The sequence below is a fragment of the Cibotium barometz genome, chromosome 28 (assembly GCF_041138505.1).
Source record: "Cibotium barometz isolate CiBa-2024 chromosome 28, ASM4113850v1, whole genome shotgun sequence".
NCBI classification, from domain to species: domain Eukaryota; kingdom Viridiplantae; phylum Streptophyta; class Polypodiopsida; order Cyatheales; family Cibotiaceae; genus Cibotium; species Cibotium barometz.
The window spans coordinates 15,020,279-15,035,019 of NC_141073.1; the positions used below are offsets into that span (position 1 = coordinate 15,020,279).

At 42.5% G+C, this 14,741-nt stretch overlaps 1 protein-coding gene and 3 pseudogenes across 1 annotated transcript; 1 reads left to right on the forward strand and 3 right to left on the reverse strand.

Annotated features, from left to right (window-relative positions):
* The first annotated feature begins 3,826 nt into the window (after positions 1–3,826).
* Positions 3,827–4,656, forward strand: LOC147622560 (uncharacterized). The gene is made up of 2 exons (XM_086822662.1): positions 3,827–3,941; positions 4,173–4,656. The coding sequence occupies exons 1-2, from the start codon at positions 3,925–3,927 to the stop codon at positions 4,561–4,563; spliced, it is 408 nt and encodes a 135-aa protein (XP_086678788.1). The 5' UTR covers positions 3,827–3,924; the 3' UTR covers positions 4,564–4,656.
* Positions 4,657–7,323: 2,667 nt separating this feature from the next.
* On the reverse strand, positions 7,324–9,354 carry LOC147622561 (uncharacterized; annotated as a pseudogene).
* LOC147622562 (uncharacterized) lies at positions 9,354–10,815 on the reverse strand (annotated as a pseudogene).
* Positions 10,816–11,235: 420 nt separating this feature from the next.
* LOC147622563 (uncharacterized) lies at positions 11,236–12,113 on the reverse strand (annotated as a pseudogene).
* Positions 12,114–14,741: the final 2,628 nt, after the last annotated feature.

The window sequence follows — 14,741 nt, forward strand, 5'->3', positions numbered from 1 at the left end:
TTAGGCGAGCATTTTTTCAGACAACTAATAGCAAAGAAAATTTTACAAAGTGGGCTGTGGTGGCCATCAGTGCATATGCAGACTCCCAGCAAGATTGCAACACTTGTCAGCAAATGGGACAGCCATCTTAGCTTCATCAGGTTTTTCCGTTGGTGCCATTTCAAAAGTGGGGCTTGGATTTCATTGGGCCTATCAAACCTGCAGCTGCATGGACAGGACACCACTACATTTTGACAACAACATATTACTGTACAAAGTGGGTGGAAGCATGGGCATTATGGGACAACACCGCACTTTCGGTCGTAAAATGCTTATATAAGGATGTGTTCACTCGTTTTGGATGCTCGGTGGAGCTGGTAAGTGATTGTGGCTGGCATTTCATCAACAAAGTCATCAAAAGAATGCCCAAATTTTACATGGTGTTGCATAAGAAGTCATCTCCATACTACCCGCATGCTAATGGATTAGCAGATTCTTCAAACAAGCAGGTGGTGCGGATCTTGATGAAGTTGGTCAGTATACACCGCAGTGATTGGGATGTGAAGTTGCCAACTACATTATGGGCTTATCAAACTGCGTTTAAGGTTGCAACTGGATTAACAACTTTTAAATTAGCATTTGTCATGGAGGATATCACACTAGTTGAATATGTGGTGCCTAGTTTGCGACGTCCAGCGGAAGACAGGTTGCTGCCAGAGGATGTACTCTCACTGGATGAGGAGCAGTTAAAGAGTTTCTAATGGATGCAGGAGTTGTAAAATCAGAGGAAAGTCCAAGAGGATAGACACTCGAAGTATAAATTTTTCACTCGGGGGCAGTTGGTGCTGGTTTTTTGTGATCGCGTGTTTAAAAATCCCAAGAAATTAAAAGTCATGTGGTCTGGGCTGTTCAGGGTGTTTGCACCTAGCGGGCCAACGTTCTTTTTTTTTGCTAATCTTCTAGGGGATGTGCTACCCTCTCTGGCCAATTGGTTTCGGATGCGATACTATCATGGGGCAGCGCCTCTTCAATGCCCATTTCCAATTCTCAAGGAGCGAGAGGTCTCCGTGATGATGGTTTTATTACTCACGAATCAGAAAGTGATGGGGTTTGTTGATTCTCATCACGTGGTTTGAGTTAGAGTGTAGTTGCATGGTGACACCTGGAGGAGTGGTTGCATGCAAAATCAGGGTATTCTAATTTGGGAAGTTTATTTTGCTGCGCGCACTACTATGGTAAAGAGAAGCTCTCTGTGTGTCTGTACAACCTTGGTGCGCGCTATTACAGAAGAAGCCATGACTCCTTTGCCAATTTAGTTTTAACTAGTGCAGGAGCTGGAATGGGCCGCAAAAAATGCATGGCTGTGGGATATTTGCGTGTAAATGCTTGCCAACTTACATTGGGGCAGAGTGCCATCTCACCCTAGGGCATTGCGCATTGTTCAACAGTTGGATGTGGGAGATGAGGTGGAAGTTCATAGGGAACAAAGGCAATTATAATCAGGTTGATTGAAGGAAAGCTTCATTTGCTAGCAGACGAGATATGGATTACAATTGTCGCTATAACAGGACAAGAAATGGAGGTGGAGTTGGGCCTAAGGTGAGCGGGGAGTACAAGTTGTCACGGTGTGCAGACATGCATACGCGGGATTGTTACATGTGGTTTATAGAAGCACTCTAGCTTCAAGTAAAAACCTACACCCTCTCTGTGTGCACCAAGGGAATGTTGAAGACAACAGAAATCACTATGGTGGTGTGGGCTAGAGTCTTAAAATACTGCATTCAGGTGAAAGCTCAGAGGGTGGTTGCACATGCGGCATGGGTTACAGCGGGAGCAAGAGGAGCAGTTGTAATCAATTGTAAGATGGGCCAAGTTTTTCAAATTCTTTTCCCAGACGAGCTAGAGTATGCGGTTGCTCTCACACCGGATTGCCATATAGTGGGAGCTGTTCCACACACTGCAGAAGTTATAGTTTTGCTAGGGGCTAGTGTTGAATCATCACAGAGAAGGGGGCAAAAGAGGGGACGTGCAGAGAGTACATCAGCAGGTTCATTTGTGATTTCTACAAGTGGCTTATCTGGGGAACAAAGGGGGGCACAAACCATACTTCAAGGGGCCTCCTTAGCTTTGGATGCATAAAGGACACATACAATCGATGGATTAGACTCCCCAACCGCAACCTTATACTATGTGAAATTGATGCAACCGATGGATCTTTTAATGTGTGGGCTTACACAATAGACTAAAAACATGTTAGGGAACATAAACAAGCTCTGAAATCACTGTTCTGAGACATTATAAAAGTCGCGACTTTCATAACAGCACACACAAAAACAACAATTTTGAGGAAAATAACCCTACCATCTTCTTAAACTACTCCTAGTACCACTTTCTTACAAACAAAGTTAATCAAATTCAGCCCTTAACAACCGATTTGGACACATTAAGCAAGAGGTATACACACACACACACACACACACACACACACACACACATATATATGTGTGTGTGTGTGTGTGTGTGTGTGTGACACACACACACACACACACACACATATATATGTGTGTGTGTGTGTGTGTGTGTGTGTGTGTGTGTGTATATATTATGTGTGTGTGTGTGTGTGTGTGTGTGTGTATATATATGTGTGTGTGTGTGTGTATGTGTGTGTGTGTGTGTGTGTGTATATATATATATATATATATATATGTATGTATATATACATACATATATATATATATATGTATGTATATATACATACATATATATATATATATATATATGTATGTATATATACATACATATATATATATATATGTATGTATATATACATACATATATATATATATATATATATGTATGTATATATACATACATATATATATATATATATATGTATATATATATATTACAACAAGGGTGCATTATTGAAAGCCATTCACTTTCACATACTATCTCCACAAAGAGTACAACAAAGAAACAAAGCTATCAAGCTAGCATTATTATACATTGTACAATAAATTTGGTCACGTGGGCTATAATTCACTTTCCCATAGTTGCTTTCACATTCCCGTACTCGATAAAACAAAAACTATTCCGAGGGATGTCGCAAAAATGATCACTTCAAGACAATTGTGCATTGTTTACATTGTAATGTAAATTTGGTCACATGGGCTATTCACTTTCCTATACTTTCTTTTACTGCTTCCACAAAGTTCACACAACAAAGCACGAAAGTTGTCCTTTTTGCATCCTGATCTCCAAGTTCCGATCTTTTCTCTTATTGTTGATGATATTCAGAGGATGTGGAATATGCTTAGTAGATGTTGGTATGGTTCATATGGTTTGCCAGTAACGAATGTGTGTGTGTCTGATAACAAGGGTGCATTATTGAAAGCCGTTCACTTGTCTCCACAAAGAGTACAACAACGCAACAAAGTGTCAGGCTAGCATCATTATACATTGTACAATAAGTTTGGTCACATGGGCTATAATTCACTTTCCAAGGGTTGCTTTCACATTCCCATACTTGGTAAAAAAAACTATCCCTAAGGATGCCGCCAAAAAGACAAGTGTGCATTGTTTTTACGTCCTTTTTACATACTCTCCAAGTTCCATACCTATCTTTTCTAGAGCCCTATCACAAAGCAGAGTGGAAAAATAACTTTAAACCTTTCAACTTTTTAATGATTCACGAGACGGCCACTTTTCTTCACTTTTCTCCAACAGAGAAGGTACCATAACTGTGAGAGACATTTTTCTTCAACAGAGAAGCTACCGTAACTTTTCTCCAACAGAGAAGCTATTGTAACTGTGAGAAACATTTTACCCCACACGTGACACACGCGCACGGGGCAAGCGGTAACTCAGCTGGGATCACTATAAATTGAGCTCCAGCCTCGGCCCTCAACAGATACCTACAACTGTCAACAAGCAAAATCCGCGACGATGGCTGGTGCGCGCAGGTAGCGCTCTCTCTCTCTCTCTCTCTCTCTCTCTCTAATATGATTTACTGCAGCTTAATCAATGTATATATGCTAAGAACAACTCACTAATTTTGGGTATCTCTTTCTCTCTCTCTCTCTCTCTCTCTCTCTCTCTCTCTCTCTCTCTCTCATTAATATGATTTACTGCAGCTTAATTAATGTATATATGCTGACCAGAGCAGCACACTAATTTTGGTTGGTGCTCTGCAGCATATTCATGTTCATGTTCTGCATGGGTGCCATGGTGGCGCTAATAGGCGCTGTAGTACCGGCAGACCGGACAGCGGTGCCGGTTCACGGCAAGGTGGGCAGCGTGGTTCGCGAGGAAGGCTGCCCAGAGGCTGCATATGCCTACCCCTTTCAGAGTGTGTGCGACGTGCCAGCACAGTTCGATGTGGAGTACCACCTTGTGGCTCCTTTCAGCAATGCATTGATAGCCAAAGGGGGATTGACGGCAGGTTTCGGCTCCTCCGTTTCTTTCACGGGCAACCAGAGCGATGAACGGTACAAGTTCAAGTTGACAGCGCTCTCGTCATCCGCCTCCGAGAACATCACCTTGGAGACTGCTTTCACTGTCACCAACACCGAAACCGAGAAGTAGCAGCTTCAGTTGCAACTTCTTTTGTGTGTGTGTGAGAGAGAGAGAGAGAGAGCTTGCAACTTCTTTTGTGTGTGTGTGTGTGTGTGTGAGAGAGAGAGAGAGAGAGAGATTGTGCAATTCATTGAGCTTATTACATTTGACAACTAGGTATGCACGCCTAAACTCTGCTAAGAAAATTATACGCACCACACAAAGCGACAAATTAACAAACACTGTGATTTAGTAGCTTCGCGTATTAAAGAATGGACAAAAATTACATGGAAGTTATTTAGGTGTTGCTAGTTGTTGTATAATGCTAGGTAGTGGAATGGGAGTAAAGAGTTGAGAACCATTCAATTTGTCTTAAACAGAGTTGTGATGAGTATGTGGCATCGTTGTTGTTGTCATTGAAGATAGGTTTTAAACAAGTGCCTCTCAAAAAACAAAAGCGAAATTAGTTACACAAAGAGTTTAATTTGTAAGGCAAGTTTTACTTCAGCAATTATGGTTCCCAACAAGTAAAAAATAATGCTATTAATTAATTAATTGTGGCTACTACTGGTTCCAAAATGCAAAGTTGGATGGTCATTAAAAAAAAAAAGGAAAGGGGGGGGGCGTGTGCCAGGCACGCGCCCCCCCCCCTTTCCTTTTTTTTTAATTTTTGTGTACTTTTTCTCTCTCTCTCTCTCTCTCTGTCTCGTTCTGGTTCTGTGCAGAGCAGACGGCAAGGCAAAACAAATCCATGGCGAGAATAAAAGGCAGGGGTTCGTGACAGCCAACTCATTTGGGAAGAAGCCTGCCTGCAACATTTTGTGTTCCATATCCTCTAGCTTCAAGTCGATCTCTTTGCTCTGTGCATGGGTTTGAGAATATGTGTTTCTTAGCTTGCTTAAGCTTGTGGGTTATGCATTGTATGAGTTGCTTACAATAGGGAAGTAGGGTGACTTCAACGAGTTCTTGAGGAGTAACTGTGCTATCCTCACCTCCCAGTTTCCCTTTCAATCTATCGATATGAAAGACTGGATGAACTCTAACAATTGGAGGTAGTTTTAGTTCATACGGGTTGTTGCAAGAGGGTGGTTGCAAGATCAGGGTGCCCAGTTTTGTCCACTCAGGCACCCTGTAAACAGTAAAAAAACAGGCATTTGTTTACCTTTAGTAGCTAATCTCTCCTAGTAAATGAAGGAATTTCGTTTCAAGTTCTTTTGTTGGAACATCATATTCAAAGTTGGTAATATAGTTGCATAATTTGATTAAGGATGGAGCTCATTGTTGCCTAGTATGAGTAGATGTGTCATGTGGGTTAAGCTCTCAATGTGTGCTCTCCACAAGGGATTGCCTCTATGTGCTAGCTGGGTATAGTCCTCGGTTGACATAGTGTTTCCATACACATTGGTCAACGAGAGATCTCTATTTGCCACATACCGCAAGGTAGAGAACACCGTTCTCCAAATACATCATGTTAGCTTTGGAAGGTGAACTCCTAAGTCTAATATGCAAACCAAGACATCACTAAACTCCTTCCATCATGGAACAAGTGGGCTCTTTGACAATAATGCAATACCCTTGGGGAAGTTGGCCCATACATGCTTAGCACCATTCCACCGCAATCCCAAGGTCTATGTACAAACCTCCAAATAGTTGCCATCATCTTAGTTAGCAACCTGGAGATAATGTTCCATCAAAAGTTAGCAAAAAGGATGTAATTTTAAGTACACATGTGTACAAATTTGATTTTATATTTCAAGAAAAATGGCCCATCATGTTTTGAAGGGTCGAACATCATGGATTGGTAGTGGTGCAAATTGTCACATGTTTTGAAGGGTTGCACATCATGTCGCTAAGGACTGGTAGAGCCGCAAATTGTCACTCTCTAGGCACAAGTTATATAAATTGTAACAACTACTTACTGCTTCTCTACATAACTCATGATGCTTTTCTACACTTGTTCAATAAGACATGAGTTAGCACATGTGGTATAAAGAACTCAACATCTCCTTCTTAATGGAATTAGCCTCATTTTTCTGAGCAGGTCTCCATGTTGCTCCATGTCTATCTTTGTTGTCATGTGGTGGCCAAGACGAGTGCTTAGCATGTGAAGGCTCCTCATCTTGGCCATCACATCTTAAGATTTGTGAGGCATGTATTCAAATTTCAATGTGCATCATGAGTGAAAATATTTATTGAGAACATTTGCAACAAATCTTTGAAGTTTGTTCTCCACAAAATACGAAAAAATACTATAAAAGTAATGGTGCCTTATGTATTGAACTCTGCTAATTCTTTTGTATCAGTGTATCTTTTGTAGCTCATGCACAAATTTTCTCCATGAGCTGACTTCATATCTAAAGTTTGTTGATAATACGAATTTCAAGTTTGTTGATATTCCAAGCAAATATCTATATAGCTTATCAGAGATCTTAGGTGAGTTCTTTTCTTATACATGTAAGGTTGTTGTGTGGGGCTATCTCTTGGGACTTACCAATTGAGATTTTGTATATTGCCAATTTTGTTCACAAGAGAGAGAGAGAGAGAGAGAGAGAGTACAAAATACTCCTTAATTTATGTATTCATAAAAAATCAAATTTTTATGTAGAGAATAGAGAGAGAGAAATGAAATGATACGTCTACAAAAGGCCAAAATGACTTATGAGACCAAAAAAGGTTACAAAGTGGCGAATCTGATACAATGTCTGTGTGCTAAAAGAAAAACTCTGATACAATGTCTATGTGGTAAAAAAAGAGAAGACTAAAAAATTGAAATGAGCTGAAATGCTGAAATCAGGGTCCCAAGATGTCTAGCATCGGTCGCTGGCGAAACTCATCAATGTCCTCCTTGGTGAGTACTCTAACTGGATGTCTCCCATGTCGTGCTAGAATAGTCCGGACCCTCTGATGCAGCCTCCATTGAAGTTGTGATGAAACTCGTAGTCATGGGCGTCTCGATCGCCCAAGCTCAATGGCCCTATCAGTCAAAATACCTCTAGTACAGGTGGACTTTGAAGTCTGTTGTGATGCCTGCTCATCTGCCTGCTGAGTCTGTGGTCTGAAGAAATTAGTGATCTCCCTCTATGAATGTCTCCCATTGTCTGAGCTCCTCAAGAGACCCTCCCTGGGTCTGCGCAGCTCCAGCAAAAAAATCCCAAGGCATCTCTGATCCTCATATCTCATAACTCTAGCCAGTGGTCCAAAACCCTCTTTGAATAGGCAGCGAAAGTGGTCTCGTATCTCATAGTATACTGGAAAATGACATATGTGATGTAGCTCTGTCTCTGGCTCTATATGACACAACTGGCAAATTCTGGCCTCTGCTTGTACCCCCAAAATTTTCCAGTCTCAACCTGTAATAACTGATGTGATGATGTGCGCATCTGACCAATAGCACATCGGGATAAATGAGTGTCCATGTAGGTCGGTCTGGTCACAAATCCATCCTCTATGAGATGGAGAAGATGCTCTCTATAAAAGCCATCTTTGTGTCTAGCTCACGCGTTGGCTGTGTCCATGTCCTCCTAGTGTCTAACTGAATCAAGTCCTGCCTGACGAGCCGGGTAATCTCGGTTTGCGTGAGGGACAAGGAGGGTGCGTCTAGCGAGTACTGGAAAGGGGGTAGTCTATCCATGTCAAACCCATGTAGATGAAACCAAGATGTCATCTGTGCATACCAACAAGATGTTTCCCCCTGTGAGGCAAGCTGTTGAGAAGACTCCAAAGCTAGGCGGGCATATCTGTCTCTGGGGAGATCCCAAATAATGTGTATAAAAGAGACAGATCTGGTAAATGCCTCTATGAACAATGGGGGAGCAGCAAGCTCTACACAAATAATTGCATGTAGATGAAACCAAGATGTCATCTGTGCATACCAACAAGATGTTTCCCCCTGTGAGGCAAGCTGTTGAGAAGACTCCAAAGCTAGGCGGGCATATCTGTCTCTGGGGAGATCCCAAATAATGTGTATAAAAGAGACAGATCTGGTAAATGCCTCTATGAACAATGGGGGAGCAGCAAGCTCTACACAAATAATTGCATGCGGTACAAAGGCCTTGGCCTTAATCATCTGAGAAATCATAGAGACCAGAGGTCTCTCCATACCATTTCATCCATCAGTACTGCCAACTCGGCTATGATGATCCACTGATGGTCCCCATATCTACACCCCATATAGCATAGCTGATGTGACCAAAGTGTTGGTGTCGAAAAGCCAGAGCTTTGTTCGAGGTTCTTGAAACTGAACGTGCAAACACATCCTCTCCATCCTCCCCAGAGTTGCATATGCTCTCGTCAGTCTAGTCTCTGTTGCTCTCCTCAAAGAAAACATTCGACCACTAAAGTCCACTCCAAGGTAGGTGTATGCATTTGTATACTCCACCATCTTAGGACCACATGAAATGGTCGCTGCAGATCGCCTGACCCACTGTGGTGTGGTGTTAAACACCATAACCTTGGTCTTGCCAAGGTTCACCGATAAGTCGCTATCACTAGGAAATGTGTGCAATGCATCCAAATGTCATTGCATCCCCTCTCGTGAATCTGATATCAACACAATATCATTTGCATACAGTAGCAATGAAATCCATGTCCCTGCTACATGTGCTCCTCTATCACCCCCCCTCTTGATGTAATCTGAAACCTCATCTACATACATACCAGACAAAGTAGGGGAGAGTGGACATACCTGTTTCACCACAATAGTGGAGTGAATCAGCTCAGATACCTTTCTGGAGTACAAACCTGTCCCACAACTATCCTGTACAGAGCCATGACCCCCCCAATCAGCTTTGTGGGTACACCCATCTCTTGTAGTCTGCGCATCAGTTGGGCTCTAGGGACTATGTCAAATGCTTTGCAAAAATCCACAAAAGGTACAATAAATCCTCCTGCCATGTGATCTGCCCTCCTCAATAATAGCTCTAAGTGTCAATATGTGATCAAGAGTAGAAAAGCCCCTCCAGAAACCTGTTTGTCCTGATGCTCGTATGCCTGCTCTCTCTGCCCATCTACTCAACTGATGCTCAAGAATGGATGCATACAACCTGGCCAATGTGTGCCCAAACATAATAGTGCGGTAGTTCCCAGCCATCATTGAAGATGGGCACAATAGTGGACATACTCCAAGTGTCAGGAAAACCCTCACACATGGCTCGGTTGAACATCACTACAAGAAGCTCTGCTAGCATATCTCTAGCATGTATGAAGTGCTCTGCCACCAATCCATCATGATCATATGTTGTCCTAGTTCTCATCCTGTCAATAGCTTTCTTTACCATCTCGATGGTAAAGAAAGTGCATGTCTGTGGGCATGGCTCCGAAGGATCTGGTAGAGGAGGCTTTCCTAGGATTGTGTAAAGAGATGATGCATAATCACCCCAAATATCAGTGGATGTGAAAGCCGATGGAGGGGAGTGCTCATGGAAAAATTTCCATTCCTCGCCTGAGTCCTGACTCAAGAATAGCTGGTACAACTCTCTCTCTAACTGAGCACGATAAGTCCTCTTCTTCTGTCGTACTAGGCGTCGGAAGGAAATCTATGACTGTCTATGAGTGATGACTTCCAGAGGCACCTCTCCTTGAAGTGTGGCTCTCGTCTCTCTACACTCCTTATCATACCAACTATTCTAGGGCATGCTCCCCGAACGACGTCTGTGCTCAGGCTGGGTGTGTGGGTATGCCTCTGCTGCATCATGTAATGTCTTTGTCAATATTTGGGTGAGCTCCTCTAATGGACGTCCCGGCTCCTCAATAACTAACCATCTGTATATGCCATCTCTATAGAAAGAGTCAGTCTCCGATGTAAAAGTGTATTGGGTATGCATAGATGTCTGTGCCAACCGAGCTGTACTAAACTAGAATGAGATGGTAAAGGTGAGGAGGGCGTGATCTACTGCTACCCCAATAGGCCTAGGGCCGATTATAAAGTCCTAAATAGAGGGTATAAAACTGAGCTGAGCCAAAACATAATCCACTGTGCTAGCCCCGTGTTTGTGAGGAAAACAAGTGAACCCACTCAATGCTGGAGATCTCTGTAGGCCATTCAAAATGGGCAGTCCATGTGCAGTCCCCATTATTATCTGTCAGATATCCCCCATACCCAATGTGCTTCTCATCCTGCGAAAGCCTGGCCAATCCCAAATCACTGACATCCAACTCTCTCAACATCTCCTCTGAGGTATCGTAAAAGACTGTCTGAGAGTGGCCCGTCCTGGCATTAAAATCCCCTAGAAGGATGACATCCCCATCCCTAGAGAATTCCCATATGTCCTCATCCAGTATCATATATGGTGATTGCCCCTTGGTGGGCGGTGCATAGTGAGATGTGCTGGGGGAAAATAGCATATGGCAATATAGAGTGACCTTCCAGTCTCCGCTTTCACCTTGACCCACATATATTTGGCATGCTCATCTCTCCAAACAATACAAATGAGGAACTGCAACTCCTCCCTGAATAAGGTTGCCACACCTCCTGACCCACGTCCTCTATGCTCTAATCTCACCTCCTGTCTACAAGTAGTCTCCCAATGGTATCTTGTCACCCTAGGTAATGTGCCACCGAGAGTCTGGTGTGTCTCTCAGTAGAAAATAATGTCTCTTCCTTTGAAGCTATCTTTAAAGGCGCCCACATGATACATCTAGCTTCAATGACCCGTTACAGTTCCATGCTGCTAGTTTTAGGCTGGTCCCATAGGTTGCGCACCATCATGTGGTGCGTCTCTCCACAATCACAACTCTTCCTCCTCTATAGAAAGCAATTTTCCCCTTCTCCCTGGCTGCTTTGATCTCAGGCATCATCTCTTGTATCTGTGCTATTTGTGCCCCAGTCTTCTTGAGTGTAGGACTCTTCTTCAAGAACTCCTTCCTAGCCTCCATTGTAGGGAAACGTATGATGAGCGCTCTTTCCTTAGAGCTTCCTCTCCCCTCATTCCCCTTCTTCCCCACTCTCCAAGCACCTATGTGTGTAGGCTCGGAGATGCTCATGCGCTTCAAGTGTTCTTTCATTTCTTCCTCCACTTTGTCAGTGTCTTTGAGACCCGTGACACGGACATGAAGAGCCCTTGTCTTCCTCTTTTTCTCTTCCTCTATGGTCATGTTGATGAGGGTGTAGCTTCATGCAGGCCACCTTTCCCTTTCTTTGCGACCTCAATCCACTTCTCCGCTTCATCAACCTTCTTTTGTGTCTTGGTGAGGACATCCGCCCATGAGGAGGCTTCCCGTGATTTTTGCTCTTCCTCTTCTTGAAATGTTTTCACCTTCTCCTTAATGTTATTCAGCTCCTCTATCACTGAGGGCTAATTTGCCCCATCCTTTTCTGACCTACTTTTACGTGTTGTAAGTTCTCCCTTGAGTTCTTCTATCATACCGTCCTTTTCACTTATGCACTTTTCCACTTTTGATTTCCATGATTCAAAAGTGGCAAGTGCATCGTCTAATCTTTTTTGCATCATACATTCCAATACATTCATCTCTGCCTTCACAATGGCATGCATTTCCCGTTTCAATGTTGTGTACATATCATTTTTATGTGCCACCCCAGTTGCATGCATCTCTCTTTCAATATCCACTGATGGGCCCGCCATAGCGTAGCAGCATCCACACAACTCTCAACCCTATGGATAAGGAGAAGAGGTCAATGCAGGAAGCTTAACCTGGCTAGCACATGAAGGAAATCCTACCGTGTCAACGTAAGAGAGTAGTTAACTTAATCAAGGGCACTAATCTAGTCATTAACCCACTCCTACAAGCTAATCAAATGAGCAAAGCAATGATGATGCTCACTCATTCACTCAACAATCTATGCTAACCTCTTCTTCTCTCTAGATTAAGCTAAATACACACACACACATTCCCTTCACTACAAGCTCATTAACATAAGCTAATAACAAAGAAGACTAAGCATGTGATTAAGCAAGCAATGCTACACATTTAAGAATCAAACCCACACATTCAAGCAAGCAAGAAAGCATAGAATCTATCTACTATCCCGCACATGCTTCCCAAGCCCAATAAGCAAACCCACAAGCTAGATTAGTAGACTAGAAATCCTTAAATCAATAGACAAAGCTCTTACACTAATGAAAGAATGATTAGAGAGCTTATCCACTACTCAATCACACATGAGCAAGGAGTCATTGCTTCTCATTCATACACTAGAAGAGAGAGAGAGAGAGAGAGAGAGAACACAATGAAGAGAAGCCATAGCCAATGTATTAATCATAAAGAGTTAATCACAATTAGGCTTGGAGCTTAGATAAGCTTAGCTAGAGATGGAGAGCTCTTCTCTTTACAAATGACCAAAAAAGCCCCAAATTCTTAGTTGTGTTCACTTATATACCTAGGTCAAAACTTACTAGGTTTTTCACACTTGGGCGGACACTACTAAGAAAATGGATAAATTACGAGAAAATAGGCTAAGAATTTATACAACGTGGAACTCTCAAACACATCATGTTGGAGAGGCGTACCAAATTTCATCCCCATCCCACACCGAACATGTGCGCGGGCGCGTTCAAAATGCAATTTTTGACCATAGGAAATCCATTCACGTGTGTTGGGGTCACTATTGGATAGTGGCATCCACACACACTCATCTCATGGAAGGAGAAGAGGTCAACTTGTGGAGAGCTTAACCCGGCTAGCACATGGAAGAAACCTTGCTTTGTCAAGGCAAGGGAGTTTATAGCTTAATGCAAAGGGTAGCCTAATGGTCCTAAATCTATGCACACACACACTAACTAAGTAGATTAGCTATGAAGAAGCTAATCCACTCACTCTCACCTTATGCTACTCACACTCGCTCAATGGACTCAACTCTTAGCATACACATTACTCTTGCAAGAAGCTCATTAACTACAGCTAATTAGCAAACCCACAATGACAATGCTTATGCTAATCTACTCATTCAAACAAAGAAACACACACTCAAGCAAGCAAGTTAAACAAAGATTCATCTACATTCCCATACATGCTTCCCATACCCTTATTGCAAACCCACAAGCTTGAGAATGATTAGCAACAATGCTTAAACAAATAGAGAAGAATCCTTAATCAAAGAAATAAATAGAATGGTAGCTTATCAACTACTCAATCACACATGAGCATTGATGCTTGGCCATACATTCATTCAAAGAGAGAGAGAGAAGGAGATACACTTAGAGAGAAGCCATAGCCATGTATTAATCATAAAAGATTAACTACATAAGAAGCTTTCCATGGGAGCTTGAAGCTTTCCATGGAAGCTTGGAGCTTAGCTCAAGTTAGAGGAGGGAGTATAGACTTTGAGAGCTCACTTTTGCAAATGACCCAAAAAGCCCTCAATTCTTAGTTGTGTTGACTTTTATACCTCACTTTCTAGTATTTTCACACTTGGGCAGACAACCCACTAAGAAATTGGCTAAAACATGGGAAAATAGGCTAAGAATTATACATTGTGGAACTCTTACGAGCCCGTCTTCCGTCTTGACACACATTACATTGCACTTAGGCGGGATTCACTTAAAAATAGGAAAAAGTCTTCAAAACCAGTTTCCCGGGTTCCCGCTCCCGCTGCTTACTCTCTTTGTTTATAGCTCCCTCTCTCTTGACATTGGCTCATTGTGCGGTACCTGCTCTTCATTACTCGTAACCCGTAATCCGAACGGCTCAAAAGTCCTAAAAATGGAAACTTTCCTGTTTTGGCGTACTCACATCCCTGTTTTGGCATATTGCTCCCGCAGCTCCTCATAACTTTTCTTCATGCATTTGTCGCCCGTTTGCTTGTAAGGACCAAAGGCAACTGTTCCCCGAACAATCCCCCAAGTCTAAACCATGTACGTCCTCGGACATGCTTCAAAGGTGTCTGTTGTTGTTCTTTTGTGTGTGTTGCTGCACAAGTAAGGTTAGCAGCCAACAATAGTCCCAAAAAATCTTTCACAAGTTGATTGCTTCAGCAAGTTAGTGTAAAACGGATGAAAGTTAGTCACGTATGGCTGTTGTGCATGGCTTCAATTCATTGAAGTATCATTTTTATGGCAAATGTTTGAATTTCTTGCTTACATGCGTGTGTTACACATATTTTTGGTAACCATAGTGAGTATGAAAATGAAGTTAGTGTGAGGGTTAAAAGGTTAGTAGCAACCAACATGTGAAAAGATTTTCGAGAAACCGTTACCACTGTACTACTACGACACAACACAGAAGACTCCCCCAAGTCTGATTGTTATTGTGGG